Source organism: Semicossyphus pulcher, unplaced genomic scaffold (genome assembly GCF_022749685.1).
Source record: "Semicossyphus pulcher isolate SPU_LCO1_2020_fin unplaced genomic scaffold, fSemPul1.0.p SCAF_7, whole genome shotgun sequence".
In the NCBI taxonomy this organism is placed as follows: Eukaryota; Metazoa; Chordata; class Actinopteri; order Labriformes; family Labridae; genus Semicossyphus; species Semicossyphus pulcher.
The window spans coordinates 20,328,899-20,356,269 of record NW_027211748.1 but is presented as its reverse complement, the minus strand read 5'-3'; the positions used below and the strand labels follow the sequence as shown (position 1 = coordinate 20,356,269).

Genomic DNA, 27,371 nt, shown 5'->3' with positions numbered 1-27,371 from the left:
ATGTATTCTGAATAGTGAAGTAGGTTATTACATGGTTTTATTTGTATTCTGAATAGTGAAGTAGGTTATTAGTAATGTAGTGTTGGGTCCGAGTACTTCTTCCATTACTGGACATTACTGATGTTTTACAGGAGCTGTTATTAATGAAAAATTCATTATTAATCTTAGATTTCTGCTTACAAACTATTTGTTCATTGTTGATAAAGTTCTTACAACGCAAAATTTGGGCGGTTTGTTTTGCTCTAGAGAAATTTTGTCCTTCAATATGTACCGTCCGTCACGTGACCACCAACGTTTCCGGTTACTATTGTATTACACTTCCATGTTTTTCACCTTAAACAGCAACTGTAATGTAAACTTCAAAGGACGTGATTGTCACTTTTGGGTGATTCCTCCCACGTAGAAAGTTATCTTAACGGTTGTCACGACACTAGCTTTACAGCAGGCAGAGGTGCTGACCCCGGGGGGGCAACATGGCGAACTGTGTGGCTTTCCAGAGCAAGCTAACCTCGATCATGGAGATGTTAGCTAAAGCTGCCGTGCTAGAAATCAGTAAGCTGTGGGAGGACGGCTTCACTCTAGTTCAGGTCGAGCTTCGCCGGAGAGAGAACGAAATTGAAGCCCTGAACAGGAAGTTGATGTTGATGGAAAGTGAGCGTTTAACGGTTCTGTCTCAAACGGCTCAGACTACAAATCTGTCCTCATCATCTTCGTCCAATAGAGACCAGCAGAACAAGCTGCTGCCGCCTACCGCTGACGGTAAGTATTACAACTGACTGGAGTATAGATTATAACCATGTTATATGGTTTTATATTGTATTTAATGCACTGAAAACCTTACTTTGGTAAAAATATTATCAGTGTTGTCATTATAACTCGACCTAAAGTATCTCAAGGAAAAGTACCCTGCAGTTAAATTCTCCCTGTCAATGTTTTACTAATATGGTTCCCAACCTGGGGTCCGCCAAAGATCACTGGGGTTGCGTGGGGTGCGTATGGCTTTGTCTGCACTGAGACTGTCAAGATTAGATTTGTACATGTTAAATAAAATCCTTAAAAAAGCACTTACTTGATAATCAAAAGTCTATTCAACTATTAAAAATATATTCATCTATACATACACACAGAAATGCCTACATCCACATATTTAAATTTAAATAAAAAGGGTATTTATTATAATAACTAAAGCTAACTTTGATCAACTAAAACATCAAAGAACTATTTATCTTTGCCAATACAGATTTGGAATGAATCACTTTATTGTTTTGGTGTATGTGTGTACATGTGTGTGGGCTAGGGGGTCTCAGCCTTTCTTAGATACAACCAGGGGGGGCTCCAAGGAAAAAAGGTTGGGAACCACTTCTGTAGATACTGCTGTGCATTAGTCACAAAGCAAAACTATATTTTAAAATGTCTTCTTTGAGCTGTGTGGTATGTTTTAAAAAAAATGCACCTGCTCTGTTGTTTCAGGGCCCATAATAGATTCAGTCCAGACGTTGTCTTCTGAGCAGAGTGTCGGAGAGAAGGCGGACATCCCAGCCAATCACAGAACACCAACACCGCCTCCACAGACAGAAGACAATCAGTGTGAGCCGCTCAGGTCTGACCTCTGTGAGAACGACAACATAGATGAAGATGAAGACTTAATCGTCAAGCTAGAAGACGAGGACGACGTGCAGATTGTGGAGCAGATAGTGGACTCTGATCACTCTGTTAACGACGCAGCAGGTCACCAAGAGATGGAGCTGAACCTTCAACCCGCTCAGGTTGTGGAAGAACAGGAGAGCCAGGAGTGGTCGCTGGTGTCAGTGGGAGACAGCGACACTGCTGATGACTCGGACTGCTTTTTGGAACCAAAGCAGCTTTCACAAAACCTGGACTCAGAAATTCTACTCATTCAGAATGCATTGGACATTTTTGATAATTCAGCAGAGACAGCATACTCTGACAGGTTTGTTAGAGATCACGGACAAGGTGCATCAAGCAAATCAAGGGCTCCTGTGACATTTGACCAGGCTCAGCCAAGTCAGCCTTTAGAAGCAATAAATCAACCAGAGAGAGGAGTTTCCATCAGATTCAACAAACCACAAACTAAAAACATGTCAGCTTTTAACCCCGACAACAGATTCTTCCTTTTAAATGACCCCGAGTTGCACAAAACTATAGCGAGCCGCCGCATAAAGGAGAAATGGTTCATCTGCCCGTTCTGCGGCAAAAGCTTCGACCGTGTCAGCCATCTGGAGATTCACCAGCGGATTCACACGGGAGAGAAACCGTACACATGCGACACATGTGGCAAGTGTTTTTCTCAGAGGAGTAACCTTCGCACTCACCAGAGGACTCACAAAGAGGCTCTGGCCCAAAACGCTGTTTGATTTGATTTTTAAAGGGTGATAAAAGCTAGAAATAACTTTGTGGCATTAATGTCTAGATTAACTAACAAATTCTGTTTGTATTTTGATATTACTGAGAAGTAATGTAGCTGACGGATTTTACTGTGCACTCCTTTATTTTTGGGATAAACTAGAACTTTGACATAGCTTTGATTGTAAGAAGTAGTTTTGGTACTTCTGTATTGTTTGTAAAGCCAGCCAATTAACAGATAAAATATGATAAAACCACGTGAGGCGTCCGGCCCCAAGGACACAACTGGTCTTTAATAATTGCTAATTGATGTGAAATCAGTGTAATTAAGGAAGTTTTTGAGGTCGAACCTCTGGATGTATAACCTTTAGACCCTTCAGCCAAATATGTTGGCCTACAAATTTTCCTTTGACAGGATGGAAAAACTGAAACAGAGCCTTGTATTGCTGCTGAAACAGGGAATTTTAAGTACATTTTATTAATGATATTTTTGAGACTCTTCCTTTTGTAAAGGACAGTTAGATGTATCTAACACAAATCAAGAAGGGAAGCCTGAACTCCTCTTTTTCGACTTGCAAAGTTGCATTATATCGCCATTTTTAAAAAAGCATTTTATCATTTTTGCCTTTTGAGAGACTGAACTGTGGGATGAGGGCAGAGGACGGGAGTCGAACTGTAGCCTCTGTATAAAGGGGCCTGCTCCGCCCACTGAGCTAAACCAGGCCCCCTTTTAGCTGCAATTTTGATGTGTACTTTTCATCAAAGTTAGACTCTTATCAGAGAAACATCTTCAACATTCATCTCCTAAAGTTAATTCCTCTATAGCTCTCTCAAGGGATCCACAGGTGTTCCATTGCATGCTGGGAGATTCTTCCTCTAGGTAGCCTGACGTCCCTCGAATCATCCAAGAGTATCTGCTTTGAGTGGAAGAGCGGAAATGCACAAATTCGCTTTATTGAAGAGAGTAAGATGAGAAGATTGATAACATTCATATCTGTAACGTGCACAAGTGACCTCCTGCAGCTGTTTAGCTTAGCTTAGCACAAAGGCTGTAAATGGGGAAGAAGCTAGCTTGGCTCTCTTCGAAGGTAAACAGCACTTCTTAATTACCAGTTAGCGTGTGATATGTTGGTAATTAATCAGTACAATAAATAGTCCAGCATAGAGCCCCCTGTAAATCCACTACTTTACCTTTTTTGCACTTTAGTATTTGTATAAATTACACAAACACACAACATGTTAATTAGTGAGCCTTAAAAGGGGCTGGTAGGCAGATACTGATCCTAGAGCTAGCTAACCGTTTCCCCTTGCTTCCAGTCTCAATGCTAAGCTAAGCAGCTGCTGTCTGAAGGTTCATAAATATCCTACAGGAATGAGTTGTATCAATCGTCTCATAAAAGTACAATAAAGTTAATAATTTTTTCCCTCAAACCAATGAGCTCCCTGTCACACAAACTGAGACCAGCCACCCTGTGAAAACCCCCGTTTTTCTTCCATCCACGATTTTCATTTTTAAGTCATTACTGAGCTAATGAGGACGTAAGCGTCAGAACGATGATTATCACTATAGTCTAATACAAACGCTTCATTACGGCAGCAGCTGTGATCAATGATATCCCTTTAACCTCATTCATGAGCTTAAAGAAGCTTAATCGTCCCAGGTTATAACAAATAACAGTGACTTTGTTTTTATGCTGTGCTTTTATGAATAAAAAATTCAGCATTTACATGTCAGTTTTTTCTCAGTTTCATACAAAAACACTGAATGGATAAAAAACAAATGTACACAAAGACATATACACAACAGTTCATCTTCTTTACGTTCCACCCAGTCTGTTCACTGCTGTCCACTGATGAGTTAATGTAGACATATAGACATGGTTTAAACCAGGCCAGGGAAGCCAGGTTTGTCAATCCTTGTCCATCCACACCACCCTGGTAGCTTGGTCCATGTCTTTGTTTAGGTCCTCTGGGTAACAGCCTTTATGTAGTTGCAGTTAGCTATTACATAAACACACCGTAGCTGCTTATCGCTTCTTTTTATATTTATACAATACATACATACAGGAATGCACACACTAACTTCTTATCCACAGGTGCACCCAAGCTGAAAATATTAAAGTTTGTAGTACAGTTTGCTCTTTACATTTGAGCTGAGAAATTGTCTTTGATGTAAACAAGCAACTCTTTGCTGGCCATTAAAGGAAAACATTGAGTAACTGGAAACATTCCCTGTATGTTTAGGAAGCGAAAGGTTTTCTTATTCATATGCAATTGTGGTCTGTGAAAGGCAACTTGCAGGCCTCCTTTACATAAGGGATGCACATTTTTCTGCCGATATTTTCCACAGATAAAACGCTTTAATTATGCCTAAATCGATGATTCCCAAAAAAAAGCCAGACGTAATGCTATGACAATAACTTGGCGCAACTGTGCGTGCGCTCTGCTTGCATCACGCCTCTTCTGTCAAGCGTGAAGAAGGATGCAAGACGTCTGCGGTTTGGCAGTATTTCAAAGTTTCCGAAACAGACAGGAAGGTTGCTATTTGCAAAGGTTGCTCAGCATCTGTCATGCGAGGAGGTGCCAAATCTCATTCATTCAACGCTACAAATTGAATCTCAATAATCTGCCAGTGGGCCAATAAAATAAGAGGAGGCATGATACTAATTCCACTACATGGGAGACTTGATGTTCTCTGCAATTAGGTGGAATAAACGTGCCTTATATATCGGTATCGAAATTGGCAAAAAGGGTTGGAAAATATCAGCATATCGGATATTCGCAATAAAATCCAATATCGTGCATCCCTACTTTACGTAGTAAGAACAGATCGACCTGATGGCCATGAGTCCTAAGATTTCTGGTTCATGTCTGGTTGGAAACATCCTGTCATGTCTTATCTGTCAGCTATCTCTACTGTCTTCAATCCAGTAAAGGTATAAAATGTTCCAAAAATGTTTTAAAAGAACCCAATTTTTAAAGGATTAGATTTAAAAAAATCAAAAGGTCAGAAATTTTGGCTCCTTCTTGGGGGTTATTGCCCGCTGTGGTCACTGTAAAAGCACGCAGACTTTCTCTCTCACCTCCTGTTTTACATAAAGAGTCTGTGGTCTAGATGATCTGTCCTCTTGGGTGCAGCAGGATGGCGTTGGAGTGTGGTCTGGGCCTGAGGACCCCGTTGCTGTAGTAGAAGTGATTTGTGAGTGCCTCCGAGATCTGATAAGAGCTGCTGTCTTCATCATCGTCGTCGCGTTCATTCTCTGTCGGCGACTGGGTGGGAGCCCACTCCTCTTCAGGTGGGGAGTCTCCCTCCCTGAGGTGGCCCAGGTCTGGCTCTCTGGGCCCGACGCCTTCGTCCTGCTGGGCCTTCACGGGAACCAGGGAAGAGGGCAGACCTGAGTCCTGGTAGAAATGGATATAGATGCATTTGATGCCTCTTTCTTTAAGTGTTTAAGTTAGCCAATCAGGCCAACATCCAGTTAAGTGGATGGATGGATTTGTTTGAACATATTTAAAGTCCTCTTACTACATTTTCTATTTTCACATATATGCAAGATAATGTTATAATTTCTAAGGGACAGAGCTGCTCTGACACTTTCATAATGAAACAAATCACAGAGGCTCCTTTGTTCTTGTTTGTTGTCCTTTGCTTTGTCTCCATGACAGCGACTGCACCGATACATTAGTAAATAAAACACAATACCATATGACACAATACAAACGAAACTCAATGCATATCAAGCTAATCTCTGAGATGCTGACACATACCAGTGACATGTTGCTGCTCTTCAGGTATGACTCCACCCTCCTCCTGCGCTCCTCCTTCTCTCCGTCCATCTCTGCTCCTCTCAGGCTCTCTCTGCCGTCGTGCCAGACGACGGGACGCCCCAGTTCGTCCACCTCCACCCCTCCAGCAGGCCCCCACTTCCCTTCCAGAGTGGACTGGCTGCCTCTGTAGATGGGACGCTCCTGCAGGCGGGGAGGAGAATCAAACAGTCACAACACGGACAACAAGTGATAAACAATGACAAATGTAGATGTGAATGTCTTTGTATTCTTTTTATGTTATAGTAGACAGCAGAAAGTTAGAGAAAATAGAAAGCTGGTGACTGATGCCACTTTTCACACGGTTGTATTGAATTTGGGCAATTTCATCTTTAATTACTATATTCAGCATTTACCCCTGATATTAATTACCGCAGGGGTGGAGTTAGTTCTTTTTTTTGTTAGCTGGAGGAAAAGCCCCTGAGCTAAATTATAAGGAGACTCAATGTCTCACCTTTGTTTTTATGTAACATCGAGCAAATGTTTAATAAAAGGTGTTCTGATATCCCAGGCCTCAATAACGTCCTGAAAAGATCCTCAGAATGTTGCAGTTAAAACGTTTCGTCTTAGTTTAAGTTTTAACGTTACAAGAACATTATTTGAAATGATAAACGTCCTTAAAACGTTCTTTGAATACGTAATTAGAATCAAACGTAATTAGAACTCATAGGTAATGTTAGCCAATGTTATGGGAACGTTCCCTGCTAGCTGGGTCATCATTGCTCCCTGTGTGCTCGAGTTTGCTGGCCTGCATTGTCCGATCGTAGACTAAATCACTGGCATGTCCTTATTTATAAGGACATTCTTAATTTGCTTCCCTCTTACTTATGTAATTTATTAATCTAAAAAACGCTGGAAGCCACAGTCTTCGCTCTGTGACCCACTCGCAAGACTTAATTTTGCTATCTGTCCCCAAAGTGTGTCCTGAAATGGGGAAAAGGGGTTTTAGGTACGCTGCTCCTGCTGAGTGGAATCTGCTTGAGGATGATTTTGCTCTGGGGGAGCTGATCTCTTTAAATAATTTTAAAAGTAGATTGAAGGCGTTGGAGGAAGATGCATCAGGTTGTAGATGCTTTGATTAAAGACTTTTCGCTATCTGACCCAGAATATGTGGACTTGTTGTTTGTAAATGCTGTGTGTTGTATGTGTGAAACTTTGTTAAAGTGTGCTGCTGCTGTCTTGGCCAGGGCACAAGTTTAATCTTGTCCAAAGTGTAATTTTGTAGACAAAAAAAGACACAAGGCTCTCTTGCTACAATCACAGTGAACTCATTTCTTCATATTTTAGATTTGACTCAGGGAGCATTGCTATGTTTTCTTTTCCTTCCTATCAGAACTCTGTGTTAGTACCTAACAAGTCTATTTTAAAATGAGCTAATCTTGCTAACCTGAATCATGATGCTCGCATCAGAGCACTCTTGTTGCCTAATAGCAGATAGAAGATAAAGCCTAAACTTTTTATCCACTCTACATTTTCCCCTCTGGCCATGTGTGACCGCCCCCCTTGTAAAGACTTAATTTCAGCGGTTGGGGGGGTTTTGCCCCGAGGTCAGAAACTCACCAGAGACATTTCACTGTTCTTCATTCGGCTGTCTACTCTGAGCATGGCGTAATCTTCAGCCTGTAAAGAACAGAGAGAGTGAAAGAAAGTTAAAAAACATGAACACAAAAGATAAATAAAATGATTCACACAGAATGGGATACTAATAATAACTGTGTATAAACACTGCAGGCTATTTGTTTGAAGCTGCAGCAGCCTGTAATCATCGGCCTTTACAGTAGACATGGATCCTGAGTCGCCGGCGGCTCCACCCCGGCTACGCCCGGCCCGGGGCGGGTGTGTCAACCTGGTTTGTGTAAACCTGCGGGGTATTGTTCTCAGCAGGAGAGTGTGTTTTTCTGCGTTAGTATCTGTGTGTATCTGTGTGCGAGTGTGTTTTTACCGGCACTCTGGGGTCCGTGCTCACAGAGTTGAGTCTCCTGAAGGAGGCTTGTCTGGAGAAGCTGTTAATTTCCTCCCTGGGAAAAAAAGACAGCATGAGGATTTACCGATAAACAGTGTGTCAGGGGAGATAATCTAAAAATAGCCATAGTGTTAACAGATTTAATAGCATACAAGCAGTCATCATGATAATGGGTGTGAGCTTACGTTTTTTCATTGAGCTCCCTCTCCAGCTTCTTGTTCCTGTGTCGGTGGTAGCGGTTGACCAGCAGGACTACAATAACCAGCACCATGACCAAAGCTCCAGCTGAAGCCCCAATAATGATCAGCAGCTGATTGTCGATGGGCAGCGTTTGTTTAGAGGTCTCTGCAAGAAAGACGACGATGAATCTCTTGCACAAACACACACACATTGCAGAACAAGTTTCATGCAGCAATTATGACCCTGATTGAGTTTAATAGCCTCTTTTCATGCCTTTAATGCATCACAAGGGGGCAGCAGATCTGCTCAATTACTCCAAATCAGAAGGAGAATTTCCCTCAATGCTTTTTTTTGTTGTTTAAAACTCGAGTAAAACTCATGATTCCAAGTCTCCATCCTCTTATTTCCTCCTTCTAAAATGCCAACAAAGCACACCGTAGCAGCGCAGCTTCTCATTTTAATCCTGTGTGATCTGAACCACCAACAAAGCTGAAATTCTTTGCACTTACCTTTTACTGTCAGTATATACTCCGTCTTTCCTACTCCCACGTTGTTCCTGACCACACACTCATAGACCCCGCTGTCATTCATGCGGAGGGCCCGCCCAAACTCAAGCCGTCCTCCAATCACAGACGCCCCATCCGGCAGAGCTCCTCCCCTCCTGCGGATAATCAGAGGTAAAATGTCAGCATTAATTTGCAATGATGTGTCGCAGAGGTGAACCCGAAGATCAACAATACAGAAGTGATGAGTCACTTGAAACAAAAGCTGTGACTCATTTTTCTGAGGAATGAAACAAACAAAGTGCAAACCAGCGTTAAGGTATTTCTGTGTAAGTGTCAGAGGAGGAAATATCTGTTCTAAAACAACAGCATGAAATTACAGAAGTTATTCGGTTGATTAAACACAACACAGGATCAGGTTCAGCGCAGAGTGTAACCACCAATCTGCCGGGCTTACAGCTGGCGCCCATTGATCTGAATAGACAGAATAAATACTAGGTTTGAGGGATTTAAGCAGGTTCAGCTACAGAGTCCCACACTGTGCAGCTGAAGACATCACAGGCCGCATAATAAAGAGCCAGTTTCTGATCAGGTCCACTGAGAGGGCTCATGTTGCCCCTGGTTTCTGTGTGCTGCAGCAGCCTTTTAAATGCTGCTTCACCCCCCCTGCAAACTGGAGCCGGCTCAGATTTCTGTTCTCCAAACCCCACCTAGCTTCTCTAACCAGCCCTTTATCACGGAGTCACAGGTGGAGATTGCATCTGACACAGAGTAGATGTTGGAAAATGATAGAGATAAGGCGTGTAATCCAGCTTCAGCAGCCAAAACGATTCTACTCAATGCAAGGAGTTGCAGGTCAGCGTATTATGTTACACTTGGGCAGAGCAGATTTAAACTGTAGAGGTTTTTACTCTAGAAATGTGACACAATTTGGCATTTTTTCAGAAGTCAGTGAGTGAATTATTGTCCCATAACACCATGCACAAAGGAAATGGAGGTGGTGCAGCTGCTTGTTTTTAAAATATACTTTAATGATAAAGTTCTTATCATTGTTTAATACAAAGCTTTATCTCTGGTATTTATTTTGTCTATATTGTTTTTAATTTGATTACAAACATTTTATTGCTTTTACCGTAGTGATTTATTTTTTATTCATTTTGTAATCATATCTTTTTAAGATGATTACTTCCTTACTTCCTTGTTTTAGTCTAAAATTGTATTTGTTGTTGTCAATTTCTCTTCTATTTTTCTGTCTGTTTGTCTTTGTAAAGCACTTTGGGTTGCATGCTTGTGTGTATGAAAGGTGCTATATAAATAAAGTTGAGTTGAGTTAATAGATCGTGGATGATGGTTAAGAAAACAAAAAAGGTATTAAAATATTTAGAGAACTACTTGTTACTTGTCTTAGAATATAAATTCTCAGTTAATGTGTGTTTTTTATTTGGATCCTCAACAGCTGCTACGAACTGAACAACTAATCTTCCTTTGGTCCAGGTGTAAATATGTGAATATGCATATAAAAGTAAATTCAAGTATTACATACGGATGAACGCCCATAATACATGAATTTACATGCAAAACAGGAAACACATATACAATTCTAAAAAATTTTTATATTGAATGAATCATATAAAATTTTCTGTTTGTAAGAGAAAAGTGCAACGAAAGAACAAACTATTAATATTAGTATTTTATCATGTGCATACCAAATGCCAAGTAGAATGGATTTCATACAAGTGAAATAGGTGTCCCAGGTGGACAGTCAAGTTTTTTGAATTTGTATTAAATACAAGATACTTGTGCCCTAATAATGAGGATAAGCGCTCAGTGAAGAAACCCCTCCCCCTGTGCCCTCATCCCAGTACTTATAATTAACCTTCCACATGACCCTTAGTGCTCACCGCAACCCAAGCAGCAATGCCACAGACTCTGTTCATGCGAGCTCAATGGACTGACAGTGCCGATACTACCTACTTTACCTACTCTACCTACCACATGGCTCCTAATGGACCCCACAACCAGTGTTGCTAAGTCTGCGGTTTTCCCGTGGAACTGGGCTACTTTTGAAATGTTGCTACGGGTTGAAATTTTCGTCCGCTAGTTGGGTAGACCTATTTTGCATGCAAATAACATGAATAATATCTATAAATAAAAATCCTTTATTCTTATTCTGATATTTTAGATTACATCATTTATCTATACCTAAATCCTTTATGAACACATTTTATGTTGCACGGTTGAAGGGAAGTGGCATAATTCCGAGAGGGGTCTGGCAGCAGACCGTTAGTCTCAGGCCGGTTCCTTTGCAGGCTCCACTGTCAGGCCACCTCCACTGTGAGGACAGGAAGTGACAGACTGATAAAGAGCGCGTTTTAGCAGCTGGGGGCTGCTTTGTTGTCATTGTTTTCAATGACAGGGACGCTTTTTGGGCGCTGCTTTTGCGTTGCAGAGTGCCTCACGTTTTTCCATTCTGAGCGCCTCGAGTTGAAAAAACTTAACTCAAAGCAGAGAAGTGCCCGACGTCATTGGCGTTTTTCTGATTGTCCAATCAGATGAAAGGAGAGGCGGGCCTTCTGTCAGTTTACAATATAACGGTTAGGTTAATGACAGCTAATGATTCGGTGGTTGCCTTAACAACAGTGGAAAAAAAATGCTATTTTTTTTAACAGTAGGCTTCAACAAAAAAGACGTGCGCCTCGAGCTGGAACGAGCTCAGATCCTTTTTTTTTTCCAAACCTCACTGTAACCAGCCTTTTATCAAAGAGTCACAGGTGGAGATTGCATCTAGCAAACAGAAGATGGTAGAAAATGATAGTTATCCACCTTCAGCACGCAAATAGATTCTAGTCAAAGCACCAAGATGCAGGGGGGTATATTTTGTTACCTCTGGGCAAAGCAATGTTAACTGTTTCCCTTTGTTTCCTGTCTTAATGCGAAGCTAAACAAGTGTTAGCTGTAGCTTTATATTCACTGCACGGACATGAGAGTGTTATCAATTTGCACATATATTCTCAACAAAGTAGATAAGCACATTCCCTGTGATGCTGAAGTCTTTCTGGTTGAGGTTTTAATCCCAAATAATGTTAATATTTCAAGATATTGTCTCGTGTGAAATATTTCTCACTCAGCACACAACATTCGATCATTGTGTGTTCAGTCGCAGCTGTAATGGCTGCAGCAGTGTCTCTAATTAAAGTGCAGACCCTGTGTTTTAGCAGGCATTACAGTGATATTTAAAGCATGGCTCTATGATTAAGTGCTTAACATGTGTCTCCTGCTCTTCCTCGTGTCGCGTACTCCCTCCCTCGTGTGAAAATATCTCCCTTGCTCTTTTTCTAACTTCAAATTGCGCAACATGACACCAAAGCTTTTATTCTGCTGTGAATGGAAGTAGGGGAGAGGGACACCCATCTTTACATTCAAGCAGGTGTGTAGTCTGCGTGTACGTGTTAGCAGTGGCTTGTGTATGATTCGAGACACATTCCAGTGCCATGTAAAGAGCAATTTAGCAGCGCATATAGCGTTACAGTGGGCTGAATTAACATGTAATTGTCAGGTTCTTGCTGGCAGGCAGACAGATTTAAACTATAGATATGTGTGAGCAGCAGACAGGATGATGACGGTACCGTGTCCAGGTGATGTTCTCAGGTTTGGGATATCCTCCGCTGCTGCAGACCAGCTCAGCTTTCTCCAATCCTGCAAACCAGTCGTCTGTACCAGCGGAGATGGCGGCATCAGGGGGGTCTGACACAGAAACACAGACATATGCATGCAGTGAGACAAAATACTCATCCATTGACAGCATGTTGGAGCAAAGAGAAAAACTTGGATGTTGTACGTATTCAGAGATGGACATTAAAAGAAGTTACTTCACACTATCAGCTCCAGATGAGGCCACTTGACAATGACTATTGTTATTTCAACACTCATCTTCATTGTAACTCTGATTAAGTCTGCAAAGTCACTGTTTTGAAAGTCTCAAGTCTTGACTAGTTCACATTTAAGTCAAAGTACCAAACTTTGTGTTTTGGATCTTAAAGTTATAATGTTGAAGATCTCAGTTTCATTCTCTTTGGCGGCACCTATGGCGATAAACTGTAATTGTGGGAGCACACTTCCCAGATATCCAGACAGTGCTGCATGTGTGACGTCCACAGTCGGCTCCGGTTGTAACTCTTGATTTTCCTCGCTGACGGTCGCTTCCCTTTTTAGACTGTTTGCCTTCATCTGAGCGTCGAGTTTGTTTCTTTTTCTTTGGATTTTCACTCATTTTTGAAGTTGTATCTGTAGTCACCAATCTTTTTATTTGTTTGTTCAGCCATAGTAGATTACTGTTTACTCGCAACACTTGCAGAGACCAGAAAAGCAGCCGCTTAGCTCCGCCTACCCTCTCTAACTAACTAACTAACTAACTAACTAACTAACTAACTGGGCGCTGCTTGTGATTTTTTCCGCAAAGTGGCCACAGACACCCAGTCTGTAATACTGCAAATGCAAAGGCTTTCATCAGTGGGCCATAGGCTCAATCCCCATTGTGTTACCTCATTCGCCGATAGATAGTGACTTCACAGACATTTATTTACATGAAAATCTTCCAGATTATCACTTTAACCTTGAGCCTTTCAGAGGAAAACTTTTGACTTGACTCGAAAACGAATCTAAACTCAATCCAACCCTGTGGTTTTCAAATGTTTATTTTTTGTTCTTAAACACCTGCTTCACCCTGCTTTGGCACAAATCAACCTGTCACTGCTTTGACAGCTGTATCAGCTGCTTACATTATGCATGACAGAAAATTATTTACTTTTGGCAAAGGCTGATTTTAGGTGTTCTTTGTTACCATGCAGTTTTGGAATTTTTTATAGAGGTTAACGCAGTAACAAGGAATTATGTTACAAAACAAGTTGTATATGTACACTACCAGTCAAAAGTTTGGACACATTTTCTCATACAAGTGAATGGGAAAGTGTGTCCAAACTTTTGACTGGTAGTGTAGTTCTCGATCTTTTCTTTGTTTGTGCAGCCATAGTAGTTTGCTGTTTCTGTAATCTGCTCTGAACATAGCTGGCTCAACAATTTCACAAAGTTCCTGTATGAGAAATCTCATACAGTCACTTTCTCTCCATGGCTGATGCTGAAACACTTTGCTTTTATCTCATCTATACTTAACTATTGTAATACACTTTTCTCCAGCCTACCAAAATCAACTACTGGCAAATTACAACTTTTTAACAGATTATCACTTTAATCAGCACATGATTAATTATGTCTATTGATATATTATCATTTCTGTTTTCCAGAACTATGCGATATGCTTAGTGCACATTAGCAGCATGTTAAATGTGTGGTGTGGTTTAAAATAGTCAAGATGTTAAAGTGTGGCAGCTAGGCGTGAGCATGGCTCTAATCTGAATGTGTGCAACTGTTTTACATGTACGTTTGATTCTTCTAAATGATTCCCTGCTCTCGATCGTCTGGAACCTTGATAATGTTTGAATAGGCCCTTTGTAGCTACAGGCTGTCAATCTATAAACCCAGGGTATCGAAGGCTTTCATCAGTGGGCCATAGGCCATAACCATTATGTTACCTCATACGGCGATAGATAGTGACTTAAACAGACATATCCTTAAAGTCTGCACCACATTAAATAAGATTTCAACAGAAAAGTCAGTGTATGATATTAACAAAAATAAGCAGTGTTTTCTTTTAAATATTGACTCATCTTCGCTGTGAAATGGATGGCAATGATACTGGTGTTAAAGTGCTAACCATGTCGTCCTACTGTGACGCCAAGTCCAGTCTAAATGTATCAGAGGCATGCTTAATCTAACCCGCGTCCACTCCTCTGGTTGCATTGACACTGCATAAAGAGTAGTTGTTGCACAGAAAGAACTGAAGTTGTGGTGCCTTCTCTCCAGCTGCACCAAGAGTGACAGAGGAGGAAGCAGCATTACGCACACACTTTCCCAGCCGGGGATCCAACCTGTCAATATTGTCTAATGTTTAGCCTACTGTTACCCATTTATTTTCCCAGCAGGAAGGTTAAGCTATACAAATATCTACAGGGAAGAAATAAATGTTATTTGTTAAATTAGCAATGAGCAGGAGGAGCTTCTGTGTTAGTACGGTAGTTGTGTTCACACTATAAGAGTCACAAAACTTGGAATCCTCAGTGAGAGAGAAGTGAGAGTGCACACCATTGTCCCAGAAAGCCATGCACAAGGGAAATGTAGGTGGTGTTCACAGCTGCAAACAACAGTGTGCTATAAAGATTAGTATCTTGTGTACAATAATTATGCTGTATTGAGCTGAAGATGGTGGCGAGGCAGCTCAAGGAAGTATTAAATCTTTGGGAAAATCTTTCTCTTTTACTTTTAGCAAGTTTGATTGACATGCACATTCCAAAGTCAGATGTTTGATGTTCAACTGCAGGCGTTATTTCCGCATATTTCCTGTTAGTACAAAATGTACAAATACATTGATTTATTTCCTTTATATCTTATTTAATTCAAGTTTCCTGATAATAAATTGCACTACAACTATGGTTGGGTCTTTGGTTCTTCCCACTGATAGTTATTTGAACTACTTAGATTATGTCTGTGCCAAGACAAGTTCATCATTTAAAAAAAATAATTAAAACATCCAATCTGCTTCACTTCTTTTCCACTATTGGCCTTAAAACACAGCATCACTATCATCTGTACTCACACTGAACCACCAGGCTGTTTGAGATCCTGCGCGGCTGCTCCAGGCCGGGATGCCACACCAAGCAGTCCAGCTTCTTCCCGTTCATGCTGCGCAGAGGGTGCAGGGAGTAGTAGCTGGACACAGACCCGCCAACATTGGTGCGGTTTGTGGACTGGCCCGGCAGGTCGGTGTCCCAGGTGAGGCGGGGAGGCGGAAGGCCCACTGCTCGACAGGAAGCGGCCACACGGTACGACTGGCCCTCCACTAGTAGCACAGGCTCCAGGGAGGAGATGGGTAAAACTAAAGAGGAAGAGGAGAAACAGGTGAGTTTAGGGTTTCACGTTCTTTGAAGCGTTAAAGACTTATAGTCCCTCTTCACTGAGAAATGTGTTTTAATTATTGTTTCTTTGTTTGACGCTTCAAAGCAGTTTTCACATTCTTCAGTGAAGCAGGAAAGTTTCTCAGCTCTCCTTTAACACAAGAACATTCATTAGATGATGTTTTCAGAGCTGGTTGTGATACAATACAGAACCTCCAGTGCACATAAACTGAAAATAGACTTTCAATAAATATGTTGGTTTAGAGAAAATAAGTTCAACATCAAGAATTTGACCCTTTGCAGTCGCACCAACTTTTTGTCTTCAATTTTTTTGTAAGATTTGTATTCAATGTTGTACTTTAAATCTTTTGCACGTTGTATATAAATGCACTGTACCATAGGTTATGGTTTTCAGAGTCTGTATTCTCAAGTTCTACTAGTTCAAGTTCTACTAGTTCAAGTTCTACTAGTTGAAACCACAGTTAAAGCAGTATTAGTATCAAAAGTAGTGATCCAAAAGGCTTATGTAATCCACCTTCCTTACAATTAGGCATTGTTACTGCATAAAGACTTAATTAATACTTCCTTAATCACGCCTTAAGCTTATTTGACTTCACCAAAAATTATCTAAGGTGACAGTAATGTTTTCCATTAAGACTATTTGTGTCATTAGTCATTGTCATTTTACGTCAGGGACAAGTTTGATCGAAAATCATTGCAGCAAAAAGGTTCAGATAAGAATATTGTCATACACCTCCATGTAAAGAAATCTCTTTCATATTCAGACGTTGGGTGTGGTGGTGACGCATTTTTAGCTAAAAACATCAAGTCAAGTCATTATTGTGCAAGTTGATACCCTTGAAAGATCATGTTAAAAGGTGATATTGTGATCAACTTACACAATTCAGTTCATAACCCCGTGCCCTAACTGGTTTGACACCAAGGTGATTCACACCTCACTCATCACAGTCTTCCCCGTCGTAAACACTCAGTGCTGCCTGGTAAATTTTTCCACTGGTGTTTGGATTATTAGCGTAGAAGACGAAACAGGTAGTTAGCATTAACTAATAGCCATTATGGATTAGAAGACAAAGAAAAGGGCACCAGCTGTAGAAGCTTTATAAACAGGAACTCCACAAAGACATGACCTCACAGTATTAGAGCCTTTGAGGTGGTATATGGGAAGTGATTATATACACTACCAGTCAAAAGTTTGGACACATTTTCTCATACAAGTGAATGGGAAAGTGTGTCGAAACTTTTGACTGGTAGTGTATCTCAAACACTGCAGAAAAAAGCCCAAATGAAGCAATCTTTTAATCTGTTAAATACAACTGTCCTGTTCTGGTACCATTTTCCTTCCTAATACTGATTCAGACACCTAGACTTGAGTATTGGCTAATAGCAAGTGCTCTCTACTAGTGCGTTAAAAAAATATACATATTATAAGCATGATCTAACTTTTGTTGGCTATACCACTCACCCTGTGTGGCTATAATATGATTGAGTTAATTGAATTATAGTTATGCTCAGTACACTGAAGGAATCCTAACCTAAAAACCAGCTAGAAACAAACTAAGCTAACGTTAGCAATAGCTCATCTCACAGCTGCTTCTGATGTCCTTTGTTTATAGAATAGAACTGAAGACACCCTGATTTTTAACATGAAACTGCTTTCTTTTGTGTTTGTACTGATTTAATTATCATAACTTTAAAGACATTTTAAAAAATACAGCCTTAAAAATGCGAGAGGGGGAAAACACTGATTGCTAGCATTTAGCTAGCTTTGGCTAAGGTTACTCTCCGCTAGCACTGCACTGCTGTTATTTTCTATTGTTGTATGATAATCTACTTGATATCAGCTCTTCTTTTCTGCTCTAAAACAGTAGTTGTTAGTGTCAGCCATAATATTTATCACTGCTGTGTAGGTTTCTGTTTTGGAGAAGAAAAAAATAAGTTGATTTGTTGGGGCTTTTCTGATACTGGGGTTGGTATTGGAACATCTACTTTTAAAAAGAGATTACAGTGACCCAAATAAATCCAGATACATAAACATTTTGTAAAATTACGTGGAACGTTTTATGGTTAAATGTTTGTGGTTTAAGGAGTGGAGAGAATCCAGTGCTCCAGGTTGTCAGTTACTGGTCTGTGTATTTCTGTAGGTTTGCTCTGATCTGTGGCGTGTTGAGACAAGCCGAGCTGTCACCAAATGATGACTGACAGCAAACTGATAAAGTCATTAAGAACAGGTAACACGATTGCAGGTTTACCTTACTGCAGGAAGGATCAATTAAAAAAAACTTTCTCACAGTTGCTGTTCTGGCTCCAATGAAAGCGTGACATAATAAACGACGAAGAATGGAGAGCCAACATAGTTTGTCTGTTTTGGAAACAGGTGAGACAAATATTTGGACCTTTTCCACAGAGAGAAGGCTCACTAGTTTCTAGTGCTAACAAGAGCTTGGTAAAAGTTGCCTGACATCTTGTGTGATCCATATCTTTCATGTATTTTTGCACTGGGGCTGCATGATATGAAATAATAACCATATTGTAACTAATTACCCCGAAAGTACGATCCATTCACAATTAGTAGGAATCATTTTTTTGTACCACAATTTTATATTAAGGGGGAAAAAATGTTAAAATAATGATGATGTGACATTAACTGATGTATCTACCAAACTAACACTTTATTACATCTGGAGGACAAAATCTGTAGACCAGAGCATTTGGATATTTCCATTTCAGTTTTATTTTAATTATTTTTCAGTTATTTTTTAGCTAATTAATTGCACTCGTTTGTACTTTATTAAGATAATAGGCTGTTGTAACATTTACCATGTATGACACCTTTTGCGGTCTTTTTGTTGTTACTCTTTATTTTTCCATTTAATTTTTTCCAGGTTAAAAGGGATTTTTGGGGAGTTGACGAATTAATGCAATAAGTTAAAGAGGTACCTAAAGTGGTACCTAGCGGCACCTATGGTGATAAGTGGTAATTGTGGGCGCACACTTCCCAGATATCCAGACAGTGTTTCATGTGTGACGTCCACGGTTGGCTCCAGTTGTAACTCTTGATTTTCCTCGCTGACCGTCGCTTTCCTTTTTAGACTGTTTGCCTTCATCTGAGCGCCGAATTTGTTTCTTTTTCTTTGTATTCTCACTTATTTTTGAAGTTGTATCTGTAGACATCGATCTTTTCTTTGTTTGTTCAGCCATAGTAGATTACTGTTTACTCGCAACACTTGCAGAGCCCGGAAAAGCAGCCGCTTAGCTCCGCCTACCCTCTCTGGCAGACCAACCACTGCTGGGTGATGGAAAACGCATCACTAACTGGGCGCCGCTCGTGATTTTTAACACAAAAGTCACACCAGACACCCAGTCTGTAATACTGCAAATGCAAAGGCTTTCATCAGTGGGCCATAGGCTCAATCACCATTGTGTTACCTCATTCAGCGATAGATAGTGACTTCACAGACATTTATTCTAATGAAAATCTTCCAGATTATCACTCTAACCCTGAGCCCTTCAGAGGAAAACTTTTGACTTGACTTGAAAACGAATCAAAACTCAGTCAAACCCTATGGTTTGAACCTGTTTATTTTTGTTCTTAAACTGCTTCACCCTGCTTTGGCACAAATCAACCTGTCAGTGCTTTGGCAGCTGAGATCTAACTGCTTACGTTATGCACAAGCTGATTTTGCTTTCAGTTACCTTTGCAAACTTGCAGTTTTGAAGTTTTTACAGACTTTAAAGCAGTTACAAGGAATTATTAAAAATATTAAATATTAAAAAACCACCACAACTTCCACAACTATTTTTTTGCTTTTTCACCCCCTGAACATGAAAAAAAAACTGTCTGTGTGGAGTGTTTTGGCCACGTTGGCATACCCACTTTGAGGATGATTACAGTTTAAACATCATTACAGCAGCTCGGATTGGATTAAGTAGGAGTAGGCAAGAAGGAAGAAAAAGAGAGAGGAGGATGATATCTTACTCCAGACGGTGAGTGTGATGTGCCTCTCAAAGTTCCCGTTGGGGAAGGTGGAGATGTGGCAGGTGTAGCTGCCCTCGTCCGACTCCTCTGTGCTCGGGATGAGCAGAGCCGAGTTCTCTGTGGGACTCCCGCCCTCGAACCTCACCCGGCCGGAATAACGCCCGAACTCTGTGACACAAAGAGTTCCATCATCCTTTACAAAGCTGGACAAATAAATTAAGCTTTAAATAATGTGGGAACAATGAGGAATGTTCAATCAACGGAATTAACTCTAATAAAGGAGATCATATTATTAGACACCAGGAACGTAAAACAGCATTTATCCAATGACGTCACATCTCCACCCAACAGACAATAATCCAGCTGCAAAGCTTTACAGGCTCCAGGTATGATGTCATTTCAAATCAAACTGTACTGCAGTGTTATCAGATTCCTGGACATTTACACCTTTTTAATCACAAAGCTCTGATGCAATAATAATTTGGAGAATTAAAGATGCAACCTGACATTGCTTGCACCGATTTATTGTATTATAGCCTTAGTTTTAGCGAATGGAAGCTGTCTAAATGTTTCAAAACGTGGCTCAAATTATTAGAAATCTTCCCAAAACAATAAATCCCTTTAAGATTAAAATAAAAGAAGCCATTTATTTACATCTTTCATTCTATTTCCCTTGAGAATTTATATCGTACACCTGGAGAAAAAGTGGCACTCATTGTCGGGAAATCTTACAGTGTTAATGTCAAAATAATTGTTTTAATATTAAAAAGGAAATCAATTTCTTGGCTGAGTGGTCTAAGAGTCATGAATTAATGTACCATCCCAACCAACAAGATACTTAATCCACCTTCAGTCAAACACATCTGTGAATGTATCAATGAAACAATCTGTGGTTTATCTTGATCTTAGTGTAATTTAATAAAAGACAAAACTGATGTATGATCATCCACGGAAAGACCGCTACGTGATGGTTTTGTTGTGTTTGCTGTCACTGAGGAGGAATAAGTTTAAGTGTTTAATCCTGAAACTACAAGGTTAGGATTTAAGGTGGGACCAATAACTTTTGTTCCAGCAAACATACCAATACACGCTACCAAGGCCTGGGAATGGAAACTCCTAAATAAAATGCAGAATCATAAATAAGTAACGCCTGTGCTTCTCCAGCAGTATCAATTCCTTAAAATATCATACAATAAAGTAAAAATCATATTAAATATGATTTGGATTTTAAGCATTTAGTTGTTATTGTAACTGAGATGCTTACTAATGCTACTAACATGCTACAAATAGAAATAAACAGTATATTTGAAATTACTTCCATTTAAGAGCACAGCTTAAGAGTAGTTTTTCTAATTATCGAGATAATTTTTACTACTATCCAATAATATTCAAAGGAGTACTTGTACTAAGATATAAGTCAATTAACAAACAGTCCTATTTTAGTAGAAGAACACTGTATTATTATTTGGTTAGAAGATTGATGTAACATGTAATACTTAACGTGGCACATCTCCACATCAAAAAAGAACTCTCCTCTCTGTGAACCCTCCGTGCAGCCTACCTGTGTGTCCGTCTCTAAAGTGGGCAGTGATGATGTGCTCCTTGTTGCCGTCTGGGAGCTCCTTGAACCATGTGACCTGCACCACTTTCTCCCCGGCCTCCACCTGGTACCAACAGGGGAGTCTGGTCTGACTCTCGGCCATGGAGCGCAGGGAGGTGACGGGCTGAGGAGGCTCCACAAAGGCCCCCTGTACAGACACAGCTGAGGAGAGAAAGAGAGAATACCATCAATTGGAAGAAAATAATGCAGCTAATCAATTAATTGCTATTGTTTTGACAATAACTCATATATAGACCAAATTATTGATACAATAACTAAGGGATGAGAGTGAAACATATATTAGCTAGTTATAATTCAGTGGATAGTCAGAGATTAAATGCAGCATGTACAGCTTTAAGTATGAAGCTGTTTTTAGCTTTTACTATCGATCAGTTTTAGTACTAAAACACTTAGCTGATTACACATAATGAATCTGATCATATCATTGATTTATCAAACAATAAAACGTTGAGTCTCCAGTGATGCAGTGACTCTCTCTGTGGCTGTATAAACAAAAACGCTTTCAGCTAAATGCTAATATTAGCATGCTAACTTGCTCACTAATACAGCATCACAATGCAGATGATAGGCATGTAAAATGTTCACCATGTTATCATCTTAGCTTAGCGCGTTAGCATATCAGCATTTGCTTATCAGCACTAATGTGCAGAGGAGGCTGATGGGAAAAGAGATGGAGATATCTCGGTTCTGGTCAAAGCGTTGAACTGACAGACTCACGCTGCGAGCATGGCTAACAAACACCTGCTATCTTCTTAATATCACACCTTCTGTGGAGTGTTTTCTGTAAAGACTTAATATTTTCGCAGGTTTTGTAAGATTGTAAGTTTGGCTTTTTACGTGGGTTTTATAGAATTGATCTGAAGACGTCACCTTAAGCTCTGGGGAGGTGCTACGAGCTCTTTTATTACAATATATTGACTAAAGATTCATCAATGAAACAGTAATAAAAACTGATGTTTATACAGTAAAACAGTGTGCAGCAGTTTCCTACAAGAGCACACCTGCGATGTAATTTATGTTAACATGAGAACACGTTGAATTCATTCTTTTACTTTGAAAGAGTCCACATAGACTTTATATTGTCAAAGATAGCAGGACCCCTGACCTTATCCCATAATGCATTGGGCCAGGTGTCTGGTAAACTCCAGACAGGTTTGTTTTTCAGACAATAACATTCAACACCTGAGGGCCGTCACCACTTTAACTATCCTTATTATGTGTTGACACACAGAAATCATGCAAACTCCACAAAGGAGCTTCATGCTGCAGGGCGACAGAGCAAACAGCCCGAACAATGGTGCTTTTATGTCTGTTAATTATTTCTTTGAATGCAGAATTTGTTTCCTGTTTTTGTGAGGAAAGGTGCTTAGAGAGCTACTGTGACACAGAGGACAGATGTAATATTTCATTATGGTATTAGGGAGTTTTCAACATGCAATTGAAATTTTGTTTTATCTACATTAGATTAATAACTTTGGTATTCCTGGATAGAAAATGATTTGGTTGTATTTTTATGTCCCAAAAGGTTTGCTAAGGAAAAGTTTGATTGTTTATCAAAGGTTGAAAATATATATCAAGGTTTGAAATGAGTGTTTTTTTCATCACCTAACCCCTATTTGAACTTCTACAATAGGCGAGGCAAGTTTATTTATATAGCACATTTCAGCAACAAGACAATACAAAGTGCTTCACACAAGACGACACAAGCAAAGAAACACATTGTAAAACAAGACGTGAAAATGTGAGGAAGAATTTTCTGGGAGTTAGTTCCTGATATACGGAGCATAAAAACTGAATGCTGCTTCAGCTGATAAAAGACCTTAAATCACAAAACTCTGATCAACACGTGAGAATAAAATGAAGCATTTGCCAAATTATTTTTATGTCTTTAACAGCGAGGTTTTGCGTGAAAGTGGGCCATCCAGTGCAAAAATAACTTAAAAACAAATGCATATAGTAAATTATAAAATTTTGTATTTATCTAATGTATCTGACTCCTTACGGCCCACCTTAAGTACCTTTAAGGCCCTCCAGTGGTCCGCAGCCCACACTTTGGGAGTCACTGTTCTTGATCTTTAAATATAATTCTCCCAATTCTGCATGTGGTGATTGAAACGGGTGCTAGATATCTGTCTCTCTTTTTAAATGTTACAGCCTTTAGTTTAAATATAAAGATGCTGTTAATGTTTTTAATTTGATGCACAAAAAGAATGATTCATTGCATTACCAAAATAAAAAAATTAGGGGCGGTACTTAAAACTGTGTCCCCGGGTTTCGACTGCCACCCTTGGCCTTCGCCGCGTGTTGTCCTCACTCCCTCTATCCCTGTTTCTGACACTATCCACTGTCCTCTCTCTCTCTGAATATACGCACTAAAGGCCAAAAAATAAATGTAAACATTGAAATTAAAAATTAAATAAAATATATGTAGACTTAAGTATTCAGGAATTTAGTTTCTCTTGTACACGGAAAGAAGTCATAAAAGTTCAGCTTCCACACTCTGCCTTCGTAGTCTCATATCAGAGATCTGCCTATCAACTCTGTCATCTATGCCAGCTACAACGACTAAGACTGACTGTACTTTTATCACACCTGGTTAAAAGTCTACATCTAAGCGTGGGACAGACACACAAACGTAAGTGAAACGTGTGGAAGAGGAAAAACCAAACATTTGCCCTTTGATACCTGGGGTGAACACACTTTTTTTTCTGTGGTTACTGATTCATGAGCTCAATTAATGATTACACTGCAGCTAATATGGGACATGTCAGACTCCCACAATCCCACACAGTCAATGCAAGGACACATGGACAGAGTGGAGACACAGAGAACGAGGGGAAAGGGGTCTCTGCGCACACACAGAAGGCTTACATGTAGTCGACAAAGAGCTACAGTGCTGGTGACCTAATTGTGGAGGAAAGACAGGAAGAGACAGAGGTTAAGAAAAAGTAAGACGTATTTTAGATGAAGAACAAGATAAATAAAAAAGAGGTGAGAGTGTGAGTAAAGAGAGATAAACAGCAGACTGAATGAAAGAGTTAAACACTCCTCACACACTCACACTTTAGACAAACACAGCTTCACCTGAGCGTCACAAGGCTGCTCTACAAGCTTTTCCTGTTCACTCAGGATGACAGTAACTTAATCACACTTGTAGGTGCAGGTGGAGAGAAAAACATAGCAGTCTGATACGTGCGTTCGCTCTTTTAATTGGAGCAGCGGCGTGCTCCAGTTTTGTCAGAGTTTAATCTCCACCGAGGAAGGAAACAAAAGCAGCAACAGAATTAGTCACAAAAACAGGAAGACGCAGGTTGGGCAATACGTTCTGGTTAACGTTTCCGAAAAGTAAGAATGTGACAGAGCCGCATTCTGTTATGCTGCGTGTTTCTCCACACCTGTGGGGACAAACAGACGCACCGCGGGGTCAAAAGGATGTGGACACCACAACAATACACCCATATGTGACTACTGAACATCTTGTTTCAAACTTGTGGGTATAAATGAATGTATTATAATAGCCTTCAATCTATGAAAGACTTTCTATCACATTTAACAATGGCTGCAGATATTCGGCCCCATCCAGCCCCTTCAGGAGTATAAAGTCGACTTTTCTAATCCTCGAAGGTGTTGGATTGGGGTTGAGGTCAAAGCTCTGTGCAGGACAGTCAAATTCTTCTACGCCAAACTGGGAAAAATACTTGTTTATGGAGATGGATTAGTCCACAGGACATGGCTACAAAAACAAGCGAGGTCTTTCCCCATCTCACTACAGTCTAAAAATATCAAGGTATACTGCAGCACTTAGATGTCCTCTCCATGGGTGTTCAAATACTTTTGGCCAAAAAGGTTAAACTCTATTCATGAAACACCATTTACCTACAAAAAAAATACACCTCCACACTCCACAATGAAATAAGAATGCACAAAATCAGGGGTGTCCACAAACTTTTGGCCATATAGAGTCTAACTACAGGCAACTATAGCGTTTAGCATATAGCACCATAGCATTTCCCTGGAAATACAGGCCTCATTCAAACCAGGTAAAACAGCCGTAGACTGATGTAACAGTAGACATTGATGTCCAGACACTTTGGCCAGAAAGTGTGTACTGTATTAATGAAACAACGCCTGAAAGGTTTGGTCATTTATCTGCATAAAAAAGGAAAATAATACACTCCCACACATTAAAACATACGATGGAAACGCACAAAATCTGGAGCGTCCACATACTTTTGGCCATGTAGATCAACTAGCGAGAAAAATATTTACATAAGAACTACTGACAGATCTATGCAGTAGCCTACATATAATCAAACATGTACAATAATGGTACATACCAAAACAGACAGATAATTATATTAGAATATGTCTACCACACATAAACATAGGAATATGACAGATATTAAAGGGTTTTGTCCTTTTAAAGTACCCAATAATGACTATAGCCTTCGGATGAAGCTATAGTGTTTTTAAAGCAACAGAGTAGAATATAAAAGTTACTGAAAAACATATGTTTGCCTTTTTAAATGTATTCTTTTGTTTTCAAGTTTGCAACTTTGCTTGGAAAGTTTCTGGCTTGATTGTGTCCTTTCAGGGATTATTATAGAAAGAAAAATCATATTAGTGACTCAGTAGATCATGAATAATACTCAGGATTAAGTGTCAGACATACTGAAACTCTATTGAAGACTTTAAAGTCACTTTTTGAGGCTTTTGACAGCTTTAAAGCAGCAGCAGGAGTCTCAGAGTGACAGCACAGACAGTTGAGTGTTCTATAAAACGGTGAATTGTCATGTAAATGAATGTAACAGAAAACTCACCAATTAGTAAAAGCAGCGCCAGACACGTTGCCCTTTGCCCGGACAGCTCCATCATAAGTCCAAATATAAAAGCTGGTTCTTCTTCTTCCTCTTAAAACTTTTCTTATTAAGCTTTCATTATCGATATCTGCATTATGTTCAGACAGGCAGCACAGTTCTCAGTTCCCAGCAGGTAAGCAGGCAGGTGTAACAGGTGTTTCCTTTTCAATTCTGTTATAAAATGCTTAAAAAAAAGAAGCCCTCCACTGTGGTCAACTAATAAGAATTGAATATTGATTAGTGCAAGTTGTAAACTGCATTTCGACTGCCAACAGAAGTCCTCTGCAGCAGCTGGAAGAACGACTCGGCAGCAGATGTGAATGTAAACAGACAAACGGAAACACAAGAATGTTACAGCTAACACTGAAAAGAAAAATAAAGCGTGTATTAACCAAACAGAAACCTGTCCCGCTTGTCACGCACAGGCAGGGGTACATAAAACACAGGTTTGAGCTCTACACCTGTCCTGACACTGCCCAGCCTCCAGCGACAGCTAGTCCCGCCCACTTCATGATGCGTTCGCGTGAGGTTGTGAAAGTCGTTATTTTTACTTAAACAACTTGATTTGCTTTTTTTTAAGCATACAGAGCAGCCAAAAACAATATATAAAAAAAAAGAAAAATTATGCCGAGATTTTAATTAATGGGCAGTTTCATAAAAAGAAGGAGAAAGAAGACTCTAATTTAAAAACAATTGAGTAAAAGTAAGTAAGTCAAATGATTTAGCAGCCAACTTATATCAACTGTAAAGAGCTTTTCACAAAGCATTGGGGAAAGTGACCTGAAGAAACAAACAAAATAAAAATCTATTAACATATAGTTAATAAATCATCTTGGTTTTATAATACATTTGAGAAAATAAACTCCAACAGAAGCTTCACAGTTAAAGACCAATGAGTAAATATTTTTAAAGATGAATCTCATATAATAAACATAAAGGCCTCGTCATGGTCTTTTTTTTAAGAGCTTACAATGAGACACTCATAATTTCCACCAATGTATGAGTATTGAATGCTAGTTTTTCTGTTTATTTATGTTGACAGTATTTTCTCT

General features: G+C 39.8%; 2 protein-coding genes across 3 annotated transcripts; one reads left to right on the top strand and one right to left on the bottom strand.

The window, feature by feature from the left end:
• The first annotated feature begins 337 nt into the window (after positions 1-337).
• On the top strand, positions 338-4,053 carry LOC138611487 (uncharacterized). Its single transcript, XM_069684636.1, has 2 exons — positions 338-759; positions 1,471-4,053. The coding sequence occupies exons 1-2, from the start codon at positions 474-476 to the stop codon at positions 2,373-2,375; spliced, it is 1,191 nt and encodes a 396-aa protein (XP_069540737.1). The 5' UTR covers positions 338-473; the 3' UTR covers positions 2,376-4,053.
• Positions 3,996-26,734, bottom strand: nectin4b (nectin cell adhesion molecule 4b). Of its 2 annotated transcripts, none has more exons than XM_069684630.1 (11): positions 26,281-26,734; positions 21,401-21,601; positions 19,840-20,007; positions 15,545-15,823; positions 12,462-12,579; positions 8,842-8,993; positions 8,338-8,497; positions 8,132-8,207; positions 7,750-7,809; positions 6,133-6,333; positions 3,996-5,766 (listed from the first exon to the last, which is right to left on the bottom strand). In XM_069684630.1, the coding sequence occupies exons 1-11, from the start codon at positions 26,333-26,335 to the stop codon at positions 5,476-5,478; spliced, it is 1,761 nt and encodes a 586-aa protein (XP_069540731.1). In that variant the 5' UTR covers positions 26,336-26,734; the 3' UTR covers positions 3,996-5,475. The 2 variants fall into 2 exon arrangements, with proteins under 2 accessions (XP_069540731.1, XP_069540732.1); XM_069684631.1 differs by having other exon boundaries at positions 3,996-5,730.
• Positions 26,735-27,371: the final 637 nt, after the last annotated feature.